This window comes from Channa argus, chromosome 11 (assembly GCF_033026475.1).
Source record: "Channa argus isolate prfri chromosome 11, Channa argus male v1.0, whole genome shotgun sequence".
Taxonomy (NCBI): Eukaryota; Metazoa; Chordata; class Actinopteri; order Anabantiformes; family Channidae; genus Channa; species Channa argus.
This window is the reverse complement of record NC_090207.1, coordinates 15,242,162-15,262,542: the sequence shown is the minus strand read 5'-3', so window position 1 is coordinate 15,262,542 and position 20,381 is coordinate 15,242,162. Positions and strand designations below refer to the sequence as shown.

Here is a 20,381-nt window from a genome sequence, read left to right as displayed (position 1 = left end):
TGAATCATTATAATTAATGTGTTTTAATAGAAAAAGGGAACAGAACAAATGTGAGTTGAACACACGCTGAAATTTGCAATCACTGTATTTGAATATAAAACATAGCATTTCTCAGTTCACAGAGGTGTGTTCTTAGCCAAGTAGAATTCTTTAAATTCAACAAAAGATTTAGTTTGGCTGAAGCACCAACAGGTATGTCTCCTGATCGTTTTTCTCCACCATTTGTTAAATCCTTTCATCTGCAAACACACAAGTCTCACCAATCTACGAACATCTGTAGCCTGAGGTACCTCTTTAATATCATGAGTTCAAAATTACTTTAAATAGTCAAAAATATTGCCAGTCTTCTCATACCTCTAAATACAATAATATTACCTGCATTTAAATACCATAAGTTACAAAACAGGATAATTAAAAGCTTCTTGTCCACTACTGTACAAAGGCATTGATTAACAATAGCATTAATATTAAGGTATTCAATTTCTGTCATTCAACTGTCAAAGTTGAACTGGAAAGAAAAAATAGGGTAACATTTCCCTTCACGTGTCTTATTCTAGTGTATTAACCAGTTTAACTGCCTGTAATATTTTGAGTACGCAATCATGTTGTGCCAGGACTTGATAATGAAACTGTACGCAGTGAAAAAGTGGGTGCTCAATTAAAATGTAAGCATCATTTCATGTTTCTCTTGTGAGCATATCTTGTTAGGACAAAGCGTTTTATATACATTGAGTGATTTTAAAGGAAGGGATTTAAAGATGCAGTTTCAGATTTTATCAGTACAGGAGCTGATTTAGAAGTTTATATTTTACTTTAGAACATGTAACAGTGTATTTACATAGTTTTCCATAGGTTAATACACAACAATAAGCCACTGCAGGGTGTTACTGCATTTGAGCTATCCATCCATTCACTTACAACATCATCATGAGTACAAAGTTGTCTTATACAGTTCTATAATTATATCATCAGTATTACATCCTGTGTAAAAAAAAAAGAGTAGAAACTGGGTACAGTTCGGTATTCACCAATGAAGAGTGAAAATCTGTGGCCAGTTTCACTGAGGGTGGCGATTTATGAACACATAGATGACACTCTATAAGCCCTTCATATTGCACTACTTTGACCAGACAGGGCTGCCACACAGGTTCGCGGTCAACGGTAGTACACTTTCTGTCATACAAGGGGGCTCAGCTTAAGTTGCATTTGACCTATTTGTGTGAGTTCACTGAGTAGAGTACCTGATATAGTTAGAGGTGTTGTATAGGGCCTGTCTGCTATTGTTCTCTGTGTGTGTGTTTGTGTGAGTGTGTGTGTGTTGGCCTTGATGTCTAAGAACAGGGTCTTCCTCTCACAGCACAAGACTCACACACATATGGTGTGTCCACTTCTGTGTGCTTTAAGGCACACACTATGTCGAAGGTCAGGCCTTGTTCTGAAACACACAACACACTACGTTTGGCAGGAAGACAGGTCAGTTGACTGTGGTGGTGGAAGCAAATCTAACAAGGGCACACGCCATTAAACATTTCAGTGTGGTATGCCTCTGGAAGAATCAGTACTCATCTTTCACGTACGGTTCTAAATATGCAGTAGCACTCTTTTATTTTTGCTTAAGAAGTAAACCATACTCCATTTCCCCGCACCCTTGTGTGTCTAAACAATGCCAGTCCAGGTAAGCAGGTAAGACTGTTCAGTTTGTAGACGGTTTGTTGATAGCCATCCTTTAATTTGCTGTTTCCAGTGACGCTCTGCTGGCAGCCCGAGCTCGAACATCTGTTCCTCTTTTCAGCCCTCTGTAGAGTAAGTCACTTTGGATCAAAGCATCTGCTAGTTAGAGGACAATATTTTGGGGGGATTTGGCAGCTTTGGCGCAGTTCTGAGTCGTAACAGCTATTATTTCCACATGACTTTCAACATTCTCCTTGGGGGGCAGTTTAGAGAGGAAGAAAAGAGAAAGAGGGAGGATGGGGTGACATTGTGATGCTGCAAGCTGTGGTGCAGCATTCTCAGTCATACAGCAGATGGCACTGAGGCACAGTTCTCAAGTTAGCTTTTTGTGAGTTTGTCTGTGTATGTGGGCGGGTAAGGAGGGAGTTGCAGTGTGGCAGCCAGGCATCTCAAAAAATCTGGAAAAGTCAATTCAACCGAGATTATCCCCACACTAGCCAATCAGAAGGCAAGATGAGGTAGTCCCTGTGTTGTCTTGAACTACAGGAGTGCCTGTGGTTGGTTGGAGCTCAATGCTTGCAAGGTAAAAACAGGGAAATAGCTGCCCTTTTTGAGCAAAATTAGATATGGGGCAGTGCAGTGTCTCAGTCTTTTTTTGTGTGCGGTTTGGGAGAAGGTGGGGTGTGGTGGGTAGGACAGTTGTGGGTGAGTTGGGGGTGTCAGGGTGTAAGTTAACATATGGCTCTGTTCGTGAAGCTTAGGCAGCTCCATCTCTAGCTGGCCTCCTCTATGAGTCGAGCCAAGGTGTCTCTGAGCTCCGTGAGCTCAAAGATCTTGCCGTCCAGCAGTTCCAGCAGTGTCCGCAGGCTCTTTCTGAAGTTTTCTTGCTCCTCCTGGTTCTCCTCCAGCCGCTGCTCTGCACCTGCCAACTGTTCCTCAAGCACACGACTGCGTAACTCCATCTCCTGCAAATAGAGAGACAGTATTGTTGGTGTGTTTGTGTTAATGAGGGGCTGTTTGTTTCTGACCTTCTGACATGAATCAGTATTTGTATTATAAAAAACAAAATTCTCTTTAAGGGAAAAATTGTCTTTTTCTTTCACCTACCTCCAGCTTTTGAGTTAGAGAGTCTTTCTGTTCCATCAGGTCATTCATGTTTTCGAGCTCTTCTTTCAACTTCTCCATTTCCTACAGAACATATAGAAAAATAGATGAAATAACTGATTGTAAGATGCCTTTCCATTTCGGTGCAAGCCACAACCCTTTACTCTTTCACTCCCCTACACACACACACCTCTTCTTTATCCCTTAGCGTAGTCTCCAGTTCCTCTATGGTTTGGTTGAGTTCAGTTTTCTGGGATTTGATTACCGGGGTTTGGTTGCTCTGGCATTCAAGCTCTGTCACCTGAAAGGACCAGATGGACATTTTGAGTGAGAGAGTATATAACAGAAACCAAATCTCTTTCATGCCCAGACAACTCTACCTCATGCTTATAGTCATCAGTTTTTTTCCCCATCATCTCATCTTGACTTCACACAATCTCTTCCAAATGATACCACCTATTTAATTTGAGTGAATTAATCATTCATGTAAACATGTACCCCTCACCCGTTTGTGTAGTCTCTCTGCCTCCTCCTGGTAGGCAGCCAGTTGTTGTTTCCACTGTTTGACATTGGCTGTGGACTCCAGCAGAGCTGCAGTTAGTTTGGCATTGTTCCCTTTTAGTGCCTCCAGTTCAGCCTCCCAATGTTTTGTCATGGCAGGGCTGCATAACACAGGAACATGTAATTTTACCACAACAGCAACATACGAGGATAAGAGCTTGATGTCCGATCTAATTCTGCAGCATCAAGTCATTACCATGGCTGTAAGACTATTTTGTGTGTGTTTCTGGTCAGTTTGTGTCTTCTTGTTTGAATATCTTTGTACTCAGTTTTGAATCCTTGTGTTTTTCCTTTTTCGCTTTTTACGACATTTTGATAGTGAAGCCTAGCTCCATCCATGTATGCATCGTTCCTCCAGCAAGCACTCTGGCTGCAGGTTGGCACTTCCCAGCCAGTTGCTCTCAAAGCAACTGTCTGCCACATGAGTTGTAATCTGAGATTATATCCTCAGACTGGCTGGAGCCTAATCGGGTTCAGCTACTCACAGACCAGATGATGAGATGAGTGATAAAAGGGAAGGAGTAAATGGTCTAAATGTGATTGCATTTTCTGTGGGAGAAAATGGTGGTGTAAAAAACACTTTTATATAAACCATCAAGTAAATAGTTCAAGGCTAAAGTATAATATTAAATATAGTGTATGTATGACCACTATAAGCAAATGCGAGTACTGCAGGCATTCATATAAGATTTACATAATGCCAACTCTGTCTCTCACATAATGTCTGACTTGGGCGGGAGAATGTATGAGAGACCTTAATGCTGTAGAGTACCAACATCAACTCAAGCACCTTTGAAAGGGAGCTCCTACTCCCACATACTTCAAAGTAATTCCTCCCAGCAGTGGAAGCACATACACAAACACAAAAGGAAGCTTAGCTTCTTCAAGGAATGATGAGGTTCTGTGCATGACCCATTACAATGGTGTTTTCAGTTTTGATCCACCCCCTCACTGACACACACATATATGCTCACTAACTGCAGCAGTACTCCACTATGCAATAACACCCACTCTGTAAAGTGTAAAGTCTGAATTCACTCAGGACTCCCACGGCGCCTTGAGTTCTTACACAACAGCCACCCCCTCTGTGAGTGCAAGTGTGTCTGCGTGTGTGACGCATAAGAGAGAGAAGACACTTCATCCTACACATGCACATACTAACTGACACACAGGCACATACACACGGAGCGATGCTGTCACCAAGGCACGCAGCCGCGCCAATGTATAAACCCCACACACCGGCTCGGAGAGCAGGAGAGCAGGCGAGACGTCAAGATGTGAAACTGGAGAGAGACAGAGACAGCAAGGGAGAGTGATAGAGGGAAAATTATCAGAGAGAAGACTACAAGGTATTTTGACACCGGTGTTCATCTTCATTAACTGATTCTGGCTGAAAGGTTTCAGGAGGGCACCTGAACACAATTCCAGCTGAGGACAGCAGAGCAGACATGAAGCTGTGCAAGACATATGGGGGGTAAGTTAGCTGCTGCTGTGTCACTTAACTGCTCATTGTAAAGATGTGATTATTTAAACAAAATAAATGTCTTATTGTGAGGAATTGGTTACATTTTCATTTGCTTGTCATTATGTAATTTGATGATGCTTAAAATTAAAGAGCCAATTGTGTGACGTTTGACCCGAAGAAGCGTTTATTTCCTGTTTGTATCAGCTTAAGATTATGTGAAATTTTGCTCACTGTTTTTGAGTAAAATTAACATTTTTCACTGCTTTAATTTGTGTGATGTGAGAAATATAATGCCACCTAAAACAGAATGTGTTATGACAGGACACAGCATAGGACCAGATTTTGTGCGGTGTCTGAATACTGAATGGGTTTGTTTTGTAATTTGGTCATATCCTGTAACACTGCTAATACACCATGACTCCTGAATAAAACATCAGAAATCTGTTTTGTGCTTTACTACATCTTTTTCAAGTATAATTCGGTTTCTAGGCTCAATAAAGCTGCCAAACACAAAGCATAAACTTGTGTGACATACAAGAATTTTCAACAGCCCTCTTGTGTTTCTGCGATGTCCTGACCATTATGCATTGTCAGGTAGGTCTTTGCTCCTCACATAGCCCTTCAAGTTGCAGGGATGCAGAGCAGTTGCCATGGCAGCACCGGAGGAAAAAAGGCGTCATGGCACCCTGAGGTATGACATCAGCCCTGTTTTTGTTTACACAAGCCTACCACAAACCCACCGATGGACACCTACATCCTCCAACTTTAGAAGTCCATTCACATGCAGTAGAGCCAAGGCAGTTCCAACAAAAGGTCTTCCAATATTCAGAAAACCATTCAAAATGCTCCATAGCAGACCTGCCAAACACACTTACATCCTGCAATATGAAAAAAATCTCTCACAGCTTTGGATACAGCTGTCTCTCATCCCTTCCTTCTTTTGCTCTCTGCACCCACACATACCTGCCTACACAGCCCTGCTAAGCAGCAGTGGGGTGTATATGGCACTCAGATAAGTCATCATCTAATTCCTGACACACAAGAGAGAAAATCCAAGATGATGATAATGTTCTGCTGAAAAAAGACAACACCTGTGTCTCCATGTGTGTTTATAATGTTGTTACATACAAGTAAACACGTCCCAAATCCATGATAAGTACTTTTATTCTAATATATTGGCTTTCAAATCAACATCAGGCTTAGACACTTTTGAGCAAATTGTCAGATAATGTATTTAATTGCAGTTTGAGGTACATGTGAGGCTAATGTTGCTACTGCAAAAAATGACAGACATGTGAGATGATACCCAACCCAGGGTAGGTACTAAACTGAAGTCCAATTCAGAAAAAGAGGATTATGTCGGAAAATATGTGGATTGTCTTTGCATCTATCTTCTCTGCATATGCCTCTGAGATGAAGTATGAGACTAAGGTTGGCTTGTTACGTCCACGCTTGCCATCGCGAATGCTGAGTGTCGACCCCATCTCCCACGCATGCAGCATTAATAGACACATCAGCAGCAAGGCTGCAGCAGCCGGTGGGTGTCCTCTCTACATCCTGCTTTCACTGCACATCTCTGTGTAGCCTAACGGAGTTCATGATGTAGCAGAGAGAATTTCTAAGCATTTGCACCTCAGCCTGCTTTTACAGATTCAACACATCTTCAAGTGTCTCTAAAATCTCTAAAAAGTTCTTTAAAAATATTAAACTCTACATTCAATCGCTAATAGTTAACCAAAAAGAATAATACATTAAACAATTGATTGATAACTTTAATTAATAAGTATCGCAGCCAGAGAAAAAAACAAAAGTGGCAGAAGTTACAGAGATTTTACAAATGAAAAGACCTGTGTGTGCAGTCAACTACAAGTAGCAGTAGATAATAGGACCGAACATTTCCTCTCCTGAGGAAAAAAAAATTTCAGTCACTCAATTGATCATTGCCCATGCCCTACTGTTTATTTTATTTATTTCAGTGAGTGTGTGCAGTTGGTCGATGTCTGGGTATCAATGACTCATTACAGACTTTATACAATATACCTCTCCATGTGTCGCTACCTCTCCTCCCAGTTTCTGACGCAACCTCTCTGTATGTCTGTCTGTCGGTCTGGCTCTTTCTCATCCTCCCACTACCATAGCATGTTATATAAGTCTTACATAAATGCTTTATGACACCTTTTTGGTAATGGACCTTATAGCCGCACCTCTTCACAAAGTCTTTAAAGACAGCACACATTTTTACATGGCACGTTGACCTCTTTATCTTACACAATGCAAATCACCCAGCATTGACAATCACATGGCATATGAATTATCCATTTGAATAACAGGACACAACAGGACACAACCGATATATATATACAACAATAGTGGTGCATGCATAGAGGTAACACTATCGCATACTCTGTTATGCATACAACAAGATAAAAGTCAAAAGGTTTGAAGTTGCATTTTAAATGTGTTATTGCATTGAATTAGGCAAACATAAAACTAACTTAATATATGTCCAAACATGCTCAGATTGAACAAAGCAAATAACTTGACTAATTCGTCATTCCTGAGAAACACTTAAGGTTACATCTTTTGCTGGTCTGTGTGAAGTGACAGTGTGTGAATGCCACGGATTTGATTCAATGAAAAGTCCTTTAATTTCATTGCACCCATTTTCTTCTTCACTGGAGTTTTAGTACGCTGTTGTAACTTATTAGTTTGCTGACCTGCAGGCTCATGCCTCATGGAATGTTTGTCTGAACACTTTTTGTTTTGCGCAGTTATAATGTTGCAGTAGTCAGGACTTGTAATGACATCCCTATCAGAAAGAGCAGACCCGACAAGTCTTAAACTGCTCCCTAGAAGGGGGAAACATGAGAAAGCAGCGGTGAATAGAGAGAGTTTACTACTATGCTGACATGCAACATATATAGGTGCAGGCAGGCAAGAAGACAGAAGAAGGTCTAAAAAAAATAAATTGGTTGTCTTTTGTTCCTCCGAAAAACAACAAAAAAGAGAATCTGTTTTATTACAGTGTGTGAAATGTCACTGTGACAGTGAGTGTATTTGGTCAAATTACCATCTCCACTGTAGAAAACGTAACAAAACAGGACAGTGAACAAATTACAATGTGGTATGTACCTGTGTGCGAAGGCCAGTGCGTTCTGTGCCGGCTCAGGACGGGTGTCTGTGTTGGGAGTGGTGTCACAGATTTCATCTGTCCCGTTGATATTTTCCATAGGCGGAGTCACAGGGGTCAAAGGCGAGGAGAGCTCGCCGGCTGGAGACTCCTACATGTGAAACAAAGTCTTTTAGCTGTCACTGCCAGTTAGAAAATAAATAATAAATCGGATATTATTGAAATGTCACAGTATTCTCACTATTAGTCAGTATAGGATAACGCAGAAAACAACGTTTAAATGCTCAAACATTTACATCTGTACCATCTGTGATATTTCCATAGCAACAAATACAAATCTGTGTCAGTTATTTTATGTAATGTTTAAATATTGTGGTTTAAAAAACTTTAACAAAAGCTAAATTATTTTGTTCTAAATGGTGACTGGTTAAATTTTCAGAAAAACAGCTTCAGACAAACGGGAAATTATGCATTTATCCACTAAAATGGCAGCACTTTAGGCTGTAAATTATTTATTATTATTGCATTACCTGTAAATTACTAATCAATAACATTTATATGTATTAGAATAAAAATTGCGATAATTAAGTAATTGATTAAATGTTTTTTTTTATTAACAAACACAAGTGTGTACATAAATTTGTATGAACTTTTCCAAATACAAGCTGACATGAGAAATGGCTGTGTGTGTATTTGGGGAACATGGGGCTTTTGTCTCTCACCCTGATAAAGCTCTTGCTGCTGTGCTGTTTAACATTTCTGTATCTTAGTGAGCAGCTCCTTGAGCCTATAGGCTATTAAATAGTTCACTGTAGCACTGGGCAATTGCAGAATTACAGATTAATGCTTATCTTTATATCCCATACAACCACAGAATTATACACGAGAAAAATAATTTAGCTGCTGAACATACATAAAACAAAGCTATTACGATTCACAATACAGTAGCAGTGGTGACATTGCCTGTACGTCGCTAATAGACAAGCAGGCAGGCAGAGATAAGAGGAATACTATGGCTGATGTGACATTTTACACTTCACATTAATTAGTATACCATTTAATATCTGTTCGCAATGCATTGCCATGGGGTCTGGCCTTTTGAGATCAACATTTTCAGAAGCATTTGGCTGATTGTTTTCTAGTGTTATTGGAATAATTGTTCACTCTAAGTTTTTAATTTACAGTATATAGAGGAAAGAAAATACAGGATCTGGAAGTTAGAATAAAAGCCAGCAGGGATGTGGGTGAAGCACTAACTTTCAGTGACACAGAGCTTCAGTACATGATGGCAGGCCTGTAGCAGGAAAACTGAAACTCTTAAACCTTCAGTTTCACAGCCACAGTGTGGTTGGTGGCCAATGCACATGCAGCCTTCAACCCCTGAAGAGAGAGAAGCTGTCCACTTGGCTTCATTAAAAAAGCATCCTCCCATGGGAAGCACAAGCTACTGTAGCATTTCAACCCATGTTGGCTGCATCATTAACAGTACATGAAACAGACTGTAGTTGTAGTGCGCTCCTCTAGCCTCCATAATGAACAGACGAGGACATGAAGCCGGTTAACAGCCTTTAGATTAAAGAACAAATTTCTCTGGGGATTTTCCTCTGAAACAAGCTAATTTTCTTTCAGATGCAGTCACACATGGCCTAAAACACTCTATTATTAGATACTGCACACAAACAAATACCTAAAATACAGGCTAATTATGTTTTCCAAATTATGGTGAGTCCACAAACAGCTTTGTAGTTTCTTCCAGTGTGAGCAGAGAAAATGTATCATATTGGTGTATACTGTTTCAGGACCTCGGTGTCAGTATCTCCTACAGGGTCATGCAGGATTGGAATGTAACCTAGTATAGTGAATCAAGTACAATTTTTGGAGCTCTTGCACTTCACTTACATATTTTCTTAATACATCTCACAACAAAACAAAAGTCCCCTCACAATTACATGTTGTACTATATAATTGATTACTTTTTACTAAAGAGTAGACATGATGCATTATTAATCGAGAAATTCATGATTTTCATTAATTTGCTTTACTTATAATGGAGTATTTTGAAAGTAATGTGTTTGTAAGTAAATTTGGCATTTGAATACCAGTCCACCACTTCCATCAACATTTTGACATTTTCCACTTAAAGGCACATTTGCATATATTTGCTATAAGATTTGTATTACCTGTTCATGAGATGCTTATAAATAACATGCTTGTGACAAAGGGCCATGATTGGGCTGACAATACTGGGGAACTTTGGTTTTTTACCTGAGAAGGAGACGTGGCCATGTCCATCTTTTCTTGACTTTTCTCTTTTGCAAGACGGGCTGCTTCTTTATACTCCGCAAACTTCTCTGCAAACTGGACACAGAGGAGAGACATTATTATGGACTGCAATTCATATAATACTGCAGTTTAATCTGTTCAGAGTGTGTATGGGGACACACACACACACACATACACACACACAGATAGATCAGTGTGTAATAGGTCAAGTGTGAAGCCCCAGGAAAGGAAGAGCTGTTCCCAATAACAACTCACAGTGCAACTTAGAAAAGAAAGCCTTTACCCATAATGCCTCAGCAGAAACATGAGCTAACTAGGTCATTGTTTCTAACGCTTGTATAACACACACAAACAAATACAAGTTAAGCTTTGGAAAAGCTTTTCACAAACGCTTTTCCTTTAACCAGATGTTGACAGTGGCTAAAGTCAATCTCCAAGGTTATTTTTGTTGAGAGCTGAGATATATCCAGAGAGACTGAAGTGGTAAGGTGAGATCAGCTGAGGGGCTTCGAGCAAATATAAACACTCATCACACATTATGCACAAGTATAACTTTTCCCTTTAGGGTGCAGTTCATCACTGAAGCTACTCCCACAGTTTTACAGACTAATTTAGTATATACTGTACTGCAGAGAGCTGAATGGTGAGGAAATCAAATTGACAGCTCTGCAGGAGCCAGTCTTCTGTCTGATATTAGTTAGGTTGCACTGAATAACTCAATTTCATTTCACTTCAGTGTAATATTATAATTCTGTTACAGCCATCTAAATGCAGTAGTTCTCAGTATAAGTGCTTCAGGAGTGTTGGCACAGTTAGCTCACAGTATTTAAACTTTAAACCAAGAAAAAAGCTTCTAAATGGCAGATAAATACACGTCAAAGTTCCTGTGTAATCAGTTAAACCAAACATGCTCTACATTTGCCAAATTGAAAAAATTGAAAAAAAATAACAACTCAATAATAACTCATCAATAACTCAATATAATACTATCAACACTAGATTAGAACAATATTGGATTTGGTGGATACAAAGAGCTATGTCTATCAGTATGCATTATTATTAATTAAACAACAATAAATTATTAGGTAAATATTTAGTTGAGGAAAACCTGGGGAATGAATATATTGTAAATACGTATATTGTCCGACACTGCCTAATTAGACAAATGTGCACCTGGCCACCAAACAAAGTACTGTGTATGGCTGGTGCAGTTCATCTGTAAGCTGTTGTTGTTGTTAAATGTACTTAAAATGTCAAAGTAAACCTAACTTATTAGTCCCAAGTGTTGCTAGTTCAGGACGTTGAACAAGGAGGACTGCACACAGACTTAATATTTTCTTTTTTATTCAGGCAACACTGTCTGCTGTCCATCTCCTTGGCTTTAAGAGTCCAGGGTTGCCAGCTCCAGCTGGGTGCTTCTTCATTTAAGTTTAGGAAATTAACATCTGAACTGTCCACCTCCAGGTCCCAAGGCTTATTAATGTTGAGTACATGAAATGAAACAGGAAATGTCAACTATTGTTATCAGCCTCTCTATGCTTGCTTTCCTCAAAGAGAGAATCTGCCTATAGTGTTAAGCTTTGTTGTAATGTGTGTGTGCTGTGCTGGCAGTGGGGATGCCGTGATCCTCCCCAGTTCATGACAGAGCTTATTCATACTGCAGAGGAGAACCACCGCCTACTTACATGCACATACACGTGCCAACACACGAAAGTGAACCCACACATATACAGTATTAAACTTTCATAAACACATAGAAAAAAGCCTCATTAGGACTGACTGCCAGGCAGATCCTACACTTAGAAGAAAACACTGTATGTACAGTAAAAAAAAAGCTGACTTGTCATCCTCTCAGGGATTGGGGGAGAAGTGATTGATGTTTTAAAGTTTATAATAGATATGATTTATGTGTATGTGGGTGGGTTGATGGGGGCGGTACCTTGGATAGATGATGCTCAGTGGAGAATCCCAGACCGTAGACAGTGTTAGCTCGACTGTCCGCCCACTGACCAAACTTCTGTGAGGTCTTTGTAAATGTCATGTTGGGACTGATGGTGCTGTTGATTATTGCCTGCAAGACAGAAGCAGCCCAGTTTAAATGTACTAACTTTATTACTGCAGTGTGTGTGTAACCTCTTAAACCACAGCATAAGCTTTTTGAATGTCTAAGTTGAGTTTTTTTGCACAACAAATCAGAATAACAGACAAAAGTATCAATGAAACTAAAGCTCAATTTATTTAATCATTATCAGACTCGGCAAAACAAGTAATTGATTAGTTTATTAATCAATTTTCTTTTCTTTTCTTTTCTTTTCTTTTCTTTTCTTTTCTTTTCTTTTCTTTTCTTTTCTTTTCTTTTCTTTTCTTTTCTTTTCTTTTCTTTTCTTTTCTTAAAGGTGTTTGTTATGGTATTCATTTAATTTTCAACTGAATATTGTTGTGTTTTAGATATTGTTCAGATAGTTGGTTGGTTGTTGGTCAAAACAAGGTCTGTGAATCTTTTGGCTAATTAAGCTGAACATGTAATGTTTTATAGAGTAATTGTCTAATTAATTTTAAAAAATATTGATAGATTAATTAGTTATGATAATAATCAGCAAACCATACTACTTTTGTTTAAATTTGGATGTATGTGTAAAAGACACTGGAAACCAGAAAAGCATATATGCAACTTCAAGGTCTTGAGTGTAGTGTCACACCCTCCAACAAAATAACACCCAGCTTAGCAACCCAAAAAAATATTTGAGTTTTACACTGAAAATCTATAGGCAAAATGTATGGGTCCTACATCAGTAAGCAAACACAGTGAAAACACACACGGTATATAGAAGGCAGAGCAGAGCCCTATATGATGAAAAGGAAGTGAGGAAGGAGATGGCAGCTCCAGACAAAGTAACAAACACATAGTAACAAATTTGGTGAAAGCTTAAAAACTAAAACAAACAGGAACCACGACCCGGGTTGTTTTATTTTAAATCAGTCTCACATACACCTTCATGTTTAATACTGAGTAAATCACCAAATTTGCCACAGAGGACAGTTCCTAACAAATGCAGCAATTATTCCTGTTTGAGCAACATTTAATAAAAACTATAGTGCCCAGCTGTTGGACCAGGGGTTAGTGAAATAGACATTGATGGGATGGAGAGACAGAATAATAAATTGTTTGTTACAAAATATAATTAAACTTTCTTTTTTACACGAATTGAAAAATTAATGACTGATCAATTACCATGGTTGTGTAATAGCTGAGATTGCAGTTGGGATGTGTTTTGGGCAGGTAAAACTCATAAGTGTGGGTTACAAAGTTGTACAATTTAGGATAACTAATTAATTTAATTTGGTTTACTCACACTCGATCACTGATTTTAAACTCTGTTCTTCCTTTTACTCCCATTACTGTTTCACATTTTACTAGTTTTCTCATTAACATGGTGTCACTCTTCTACCAAACATTCTTCTCACTTTTATATCTGTTTCTCTTATTTAACTTCAGCCCTACTCTCTCTAAAACTGTCCACGAGTGTGCATGTGTATGACTGTGTGCCTCTCCCTATAAAGAATTCTTCTTGGGCTTTAGTCATGCTAAGCTCTAACTCAATTATAACATGTCCAGCAGAAATATATTTGTCCTGGACCTCAAACAAGAATATCCTGATACATAAGGTAGAGACTCTGACGTCCAGACTAGCAGATACAGATGTGCACTCACAAATACATGAACAGACATGCTGAAATGTGAACTGTCAGTCTTGAGACAGGCTGCAACACTGAGCTCCTTTAAGATGTGTCTGCACATTAGTGTCCAGTACTGAGGTTATTAACACCATTAACACTCATTAGATCATAGTGCGAAGGCTGTTTGATGTGTGATGAGGTGATTATACTGAAACATCTGAAACAAATCAATACAGTAAAACCATGTAAGTTAGCTAAAAACTAAAAATATCCCAATACATGCAGTAGGAATGGTATAATGAAATATCCACAGCTCACCTTGGTACCATCCAGGCTGATGATGCGGTAGACATTGCGCGTGCTGTCATAGAAGTAGGAGACGGTGACAGCATGCTTGCTGGTGGGCAACCAGTTCTTCTTAGTGTTGGGGTCAATCTGGAAGACGTGGGCCCTCGTACTGTAGATGGGCTGCTCCCTGAAGGGAACGAAGAAGAAGTGGTGAACCTCCTTGTGCCTCAACACCAACGTCTCACCAAACCCACTGCCAGCACCAAAACCCCTGCCCAGGGGGGAGTCAGATCGCCCTGGCAACCGAAGTACCAATTCGCCCTCCTCCATAGCTGCACCACGGAATGATAGCAATCACAGAACTTCTACATAAACTCACAGCCTTGTATAACATGGATTATGAGCTAACTGCACTAAACTACACAGATTCCTACACACACCTTCAGTCTATATTATCCCCTACATACATTAGCTCAAATCTACATGCTAAATACATGAAGCTCTCCAACTGAAGCTCTCTCTGTCTTTGTCTCTGTGTAAGGCAGCACCGTCTCTCCCTGCTCTGATATCGGAATGTCTGCAGCAGCTAGAAAGGGTCACACAGGAGACCATGGGGGAAAAAGGAGAGGGTTTAAAGCTAAATATAGACAGTAGGCCATGGTTAACTACTGTACACACCCCACAGAGCTACAGTTTCCAGATAGACACATACATAATACATAAACATCTGCACACAATGCTACAAACATGCTGGTTTATACATTTGTATTTATGCACAAGTGTGTTAGTGGTTGTTTGTAGCTTAGATCAGAATAACAACTCCAAGATGAGTTCAGTATGGATTATTTAATTCCCTACTGACCCCAGTGTGACACTTAAACCAGCGTTTAGCTGTTAATGGTATGAAGCTAAACTGATCCAAGTGAAGATAATAGAGCCATCTTTATTTGCTGACAAAAAAATCACCACTTATTCAACGCTACCTTCACCCTTCATTTATCCCACAGTCCTTGGTTTGCTCTTACAACACCCCGATATATTCCAGTATTGTTAGGGGGCTTTTTGGGTATTATGTACAGTCAGTACACACACACACACACACACACAGTACAAAGCGCACAGTGCAGAGGGAGATATTCTGGGCTGGCAGTGCTGGCAGAGCAGGAGATAGAGAAGTGCTTACACTGCACTGAGGGGGTGAAGGGGGGACATCAAAGGCTTGCTGTATAAACGAATATTAAAATTCAGCAGTAGCACCCCTCATGTGTGTGATTAGCCAAGACTGGGAAAGAAAGAAAAACATGGAGACAGGAAGAGACAGAGAGAGGGAAGTTTGACAGAAAGAGAATGATGGGGAATGTGGGGAGTATAGAAAGTCAAAGTGAATCTGGGATGATTAATGCCACTCCACAAAGCTGCTTGTGGAGTGCTGTGTGCGAATTATCATAATCATCGACAGCAGTGTAAGTGGTGGAACTGTGAGTCATTTCAACTCTCTCCCTGCACACATCACACAACCACGGCCTGTCCGTATGATCTGTGCAAGAGCTGCTTGGTAACTGGCAGCATTTTTCATTGCATAATTTGATGGAGCTGTGGCAAAATTTGCACTTCTTGTAGCTTGATTGTATGTGTACCAGACACAGCAGTGTTCTTGTGCTTTGATTTTTACATGAATGCCTGTGCCAAAGAGTTCTCTTCCAAAATGACACCCACCAGTTGTCAAAAAAAGCTGCATCTATTCCTACAAGTGAACTTTTAAAAGACAGTAAAATAAATGATAAAAGAAATAATTTGATTTAAGGCTAGGAGTAAATATTATTTCTCTATGTATTTCCTTCCTTAAAAGCACATATATCTACTAAAGGAAAAGGATCAGATGTATTAGACCTGGGACAACACAGGGGTCACTTCAGAACATGTTGATCCCCTGCAATGTAGTTATGCACTATGGCAGTAGCGTGTAGGCTAGATGGTGGATTCATAGATTTAGCAATAGTGAGACAGAACGCAGCAGGGAATGCCTTAAGAGCCCATCTATTTTTCATCACTGCATGAAAGAAGTATAAACAAGAGAGTGAATGTGGCAAACAGAAGCAGTACAGTCTAGCATAAGGGTGAGGTGGGAAAGGTCAGGGAGGGCATGGTGAGAGGAAATGGAGGAGGAAAAAAGCAAAAGCGAGAGTATAAGTTAGGGCGTCATTTCAGTGGGATGTAAATAGGTGGTAAAAGATAAAGTGTGGAGTAGAAAGAGGAAGAAGGAGGAGGAAGAGCTATTTAGCATGCAAAGTGTATTGCGTGACACAAGGGCAGGTGATAGAACACGAATGTTAAAACAGAGACAGAAGACAAGCAGAATGTAAGAGGGAGGGAAGGAGAGTGATAAAGTGAGAGATGGAGGGAGGGATGAGGAGAATGTGGAGGAGGTGATGGATGTAGGAAAAGCTCCAGTACTGATTAACTCACGCATCTTCTCTGAGAAAATGATGGAGGTAGTGGGAAACTGTGGTGTACACAATTATATGAACTATGACTGTGTGCTGCTCACATCGATCACACTTGAGCTGCTTTAATGATATATTTTTTTTTCAGTTACCTCTACGTTTATTTCTGAATTTATTTGTTCCAGTTTTGACATATTTCTGCTTACACCCCAGTACAATTGAGGTGATTGAAAAAACAAACAAACCTGAAACACTTCAACAGTAAAATCTCTTGTCAGAAACAATGCCCCTGTTTTTTCTGATAACCCAGAGTTTCCTTCTTTTTTAACTGAGACGACTTTCTACCAAAGTAATATGTAGTGCCCAATGAAAATGTTAAAACCCGTGAAGCCGCCTCACAGCTAGAAGGTTGAGGGTTCACACCCCAGTGTAGAGTTAACATATTCTCCTCCTGCTTGCTTGGGTTTCCTCCAGGTACTCGGTTTCAAAGACATGGATGTTAGGTTAATTGGTGACTCTAAATTTTACGTGTGAATGTGAGTGTGAATGGGTGTCTGTCTTTGTGTGTCTCTCTGTGGTGGCCCTGAGATTGTCATGTGACCTGTCCAAAGTGGACCCCACCTCTCCCCATATGAAAGCTGGGATAGACTCCTGCTTCCCTGTGACCCTACAAAGGATAAGCGGTTACATTCAATGGATGGATGGATGGATGATATCTGTGGTGTTAAAATAATAGGTGTCAAATAAAAAAATAAACAAAAACTAGATGGTGAGATGCCACTTATTAAAATATATCTGGCTGGGGCTCTTGCCTATTGGCTACACATGTTAAGCTCTGAACTAGTGCTCACAAATGATTTAACATAAGAATTGAACAAACATACACATACGCGCACACACTCATTTATTACTTTTTAACAACATGTAGCCAGTTTCATATACCTTCACTGGGCATCTGGGGTTTGATGCACAAATCTTTGAGATGCGGAGTAATCATTTTATACCACAATGGCTGGATTATATCTTTTACTTAAGCATGTCCTCTTTGACTGTGGATCTGTCCCTCTTTCTGCAAGCTCTGACAGTGAAACAGCAGGATAATGGAACAATGCATCTCAGGAGATTTCACCTGCCACCTTCACCTTTAGCCCTCCATTCTGTAGAAATTGTCCTTGTTTCTTGAGTTTTTCATTCCTTCAACGGAGTGGAACTTGAAGTTGAGGAGATCTTATTTAAGGTAGCGAGAAGTCATTAAACAAAAAAGATCCCTGTCGCTCCATCTACTGGGAACAGCTTGGATGACCTGAGATGTACCTGCCTGTGAACACTCAATCGTTCTCTGTCTCACACCCACACAAACAAGCAAAGACAAAGGGAGAGAAACTGAGTTTATCTGCCCAAGGAAGTGAGAGCGCTCCAAAGAGAGTGTTGATAGGCATCTCCAGTTCTCATGAAACACTAATGCTCTCCTCTCTGCCATCCCCATTAGAGCTGTAAGAGGCTTGGTATTGAGCCACGAGACCGGAAGTGAAATATGACTCTTTCTGTCTGTGTCATTACTGCTAAACAGGCGGCCAGACAACAGATCTACCCCATGTACACTTTCATATCATCTGCACCCGCACACTTTCAGACTTTAACTCACACACAAACTGTTTGCAGTAAAGGGCTTTGAATCGCAGTTTGGAATTTTATTCCATTATGGATCAGTTGAGTCATTGAGTCAGTTGCATAACAGTAACTTAGTCACCAGTATGGCAGAGCCCAGTGGAGAACTGAAGTTGAGTGGGAGGCCAATGAATGATGTGCTGCCCACACCGTAGGAGGACAGAGTGGGTGTCTGGGGGGGCCTCCAGTGTATTGTAAATAATTAATGCAGGAGTTTTGGCTGTTGCCTTAAAACGTACAATGCCTGTAACATATTGTTAACCTCCCGCTGTGCAATTAATCACAGGAACTGTGGGAGACAGCTGTTAATGAACGGCAGGCTCAGTGGGGGAAATGGACCGCTGTGCTCAGGGTTAAGAAATATGCAAATGAGCAGCACACACTAGGCGGATATTTCAGTGATGGGTGCCTGTTGTTGAGGATGGGTGGCTGTCACTTTGCTGCCACAGACACCGGGAGCCATTCACTTGACTATTGTGCAACACTGTAGCTACTGACATTCATATATTGTCCCCAGACCTCTTTTACAATAGGACCTGGAGCCAGATGTGGAGTATATTTTAGAACACAAATCTGCTTGGGAATATTTTAGAAGAGTCGCTGTTGTCTTCTTTCAGAATTACATAATGTAGGTGCAGACTAAACAGTGGGAAAGAAAGACATATTTCTTTACTAACCATCTTCTAATCCAGAAATATGGACTTGTGAAATAGTAAAGCTCCTCGTTTCATTTTGGTGAGCACACCCAAAAATCCCTTTACATGTAGAACCCTCAGCATTCCCGCTTCAGGAATCACTGCAGCTTAACCCCTTGTTTTGATTCTTAAAGTTTTTATGATAGGGGCAACATCTAGACCAGAATTTGTTCGCCAACATGCTAGGCCTAAATTATATTTCTACATTCCTATGAGAGCATATTGAGAAGAAAGAGGCTTAAGGTTCCATATTCACTTGTGCAGTCAGAAAATCACTCAGCCACACATGTCACACATGTCAGCCTAATGTACACCCACCCTCATCATCATGTAGGACAGACTAACACATTTTTGCATACACCAGGGTTATTATTGTGTTACGCCTGGTGTGGTTTCCATGGCAGGGAAGTTCATACCCTGTGAGGCATCTGCAGCTGATACAAATACAGAAAAGAGGGAAAGGGAACTAAGTCTGATTGTGGGAAAATAGTCACACTTACCCCATTGTTGTGGTCGAAATGAAAGGCGACACCTGACCACTGATCCTTTTTGCAGACAATAAAAACGAATCTATCGTACAGACTGCTGCGTATGAAGGTCTTCTATCTACACGACAGCCTCCCCTGTGTCACTCTCTGTGTGTCTGCAGGAATTTGATGGCAACTGCTCCATTCTCACCGCAAGAACTCACACATACATGTTGTTATACACATGGCACGAATATCAGATCTTCTTCCTCACGGCCGGTGTTGAGCGTTTGGTGATGAAGCAGCAAGTGCAGTAACAGCAGCGCAGAGTCCCGTGGAGATTCGACAGGCTCCCAGCTGTTGTCGTGTAAATTACTGATCCTCGCTGGAAGGGTGGAGAGGTCTTGGTGCCTGAACTGGGAAATGGAACCCTCATTTAGCCAGTAGATAACGCACAGCATCACACAGTGCACCCGCGTCTAGCATTCTCTCTCTCTCTCTCTCTCTCTCTCTCTCTCTCTCTCTCATTACCATATAGGCTCACAGGCTACACCCCCACTCTCGTCTATACTGCCATTATTTCACAGCTAATACGCACACTTATTGCCAGTGCATTGCTATAACAAAGCCGATTTCTGATGGAGCTCTGACTGCACCCAAAGTAGTCTTGTCCTTCTGCCACATTTGGTCTTTTCTGCCTCTCTTTCTTTTTCATAGTGATTCAGGTGACAAATTCCTGACCTTACCAATTCTGATGTGTGGAGACGTTTACAAATAGATTGAAATATCTCACAGTTTATATACTGCAGCTGTATTTGTGCTTTATTGATTTGAGCATATCGATAGATGTTTGGCGCACCCCGCCCCCCGGACCGCTCCACATCTGGTTGATGCATTCGCTTCCCTCCTACTCAGATCACTCTCAGT

At 40.5% G+C, this 20,381-nt stretch overlaps 1 protein-coding gene across 5 annotated transcripts; it reads right to left on the bottom strand.

Moving 5' to 3' along the window:
* Positions 1-69: 69 nt before the first annotated feature.
* On the bottom strand, positions 70-20,121 carry homer1b (homer scaffold protein 1b). 5 transcript variants are annotated; one of them, XM_067521391.1, is made up of 9 exons: positions 19,488-20,121; positions 14,211-14,367; positions 12,154-12,285; positions 10,197-10,289; positions 7,934-8,082; positions 3,281-3,437; positions 2,966-3,076; positions 2,779-2,859; positions 70-2,636 (listed from the first exon to the last, which is right to left on the bottom strand). In XM_067521391.1, the coding sequence occupies exons 1-9, from the start codon at positions 19,490-19,492 to the stop codon at positions 2,445-2,447; spliced, it is 1,077 nt and encodes a 358-aa protein (XP_067377492.1). In that variant the 5' UTR covers positions 19,493-20,121; the 3' UTR covers positions 70-2,444. The 5 variants fall into 5 exon arrangements, with proteins under 5 accessions (XP_067377492.1, XP_067377495.1, XP_067377494.1 ...); XM_067521394.1 differs by lacking the exon at positions 19,488-20,121 and adding an exon at positions 17,567-19,412; XM_067521393.1 differs by lacking the exon at positions 2,966-3,076.
* Between the last annotated feature and the right edge of the window lie 260 nt (positions 20,122-20,381).

Bases quoted from the DNA above. Each gene is read 5' to 3' on its own strand.
- homer1b (XM_067521390.1), bottom strand. From the start codon at position 14,510: ATGGAGGAGGGCGAATTGGTACTTCGGTTGCCAGGGCGATCTGACTCC. The intron at 10,290-12,153 runs GTACCGCCCCCA...CTCTGTGTCCAG, and splicing joins CTGAGCATCATCTATCCAAG to TTTGCAGAGAAGTTTGCGGA. The intron at 2,637-2,778 runs GTAGGTGAAAGA...CTCTATTTGCAG, and splicing joins CTCTAACTCAAAAGCTGGAG to GAGATGGAGTTACGCAGTCG.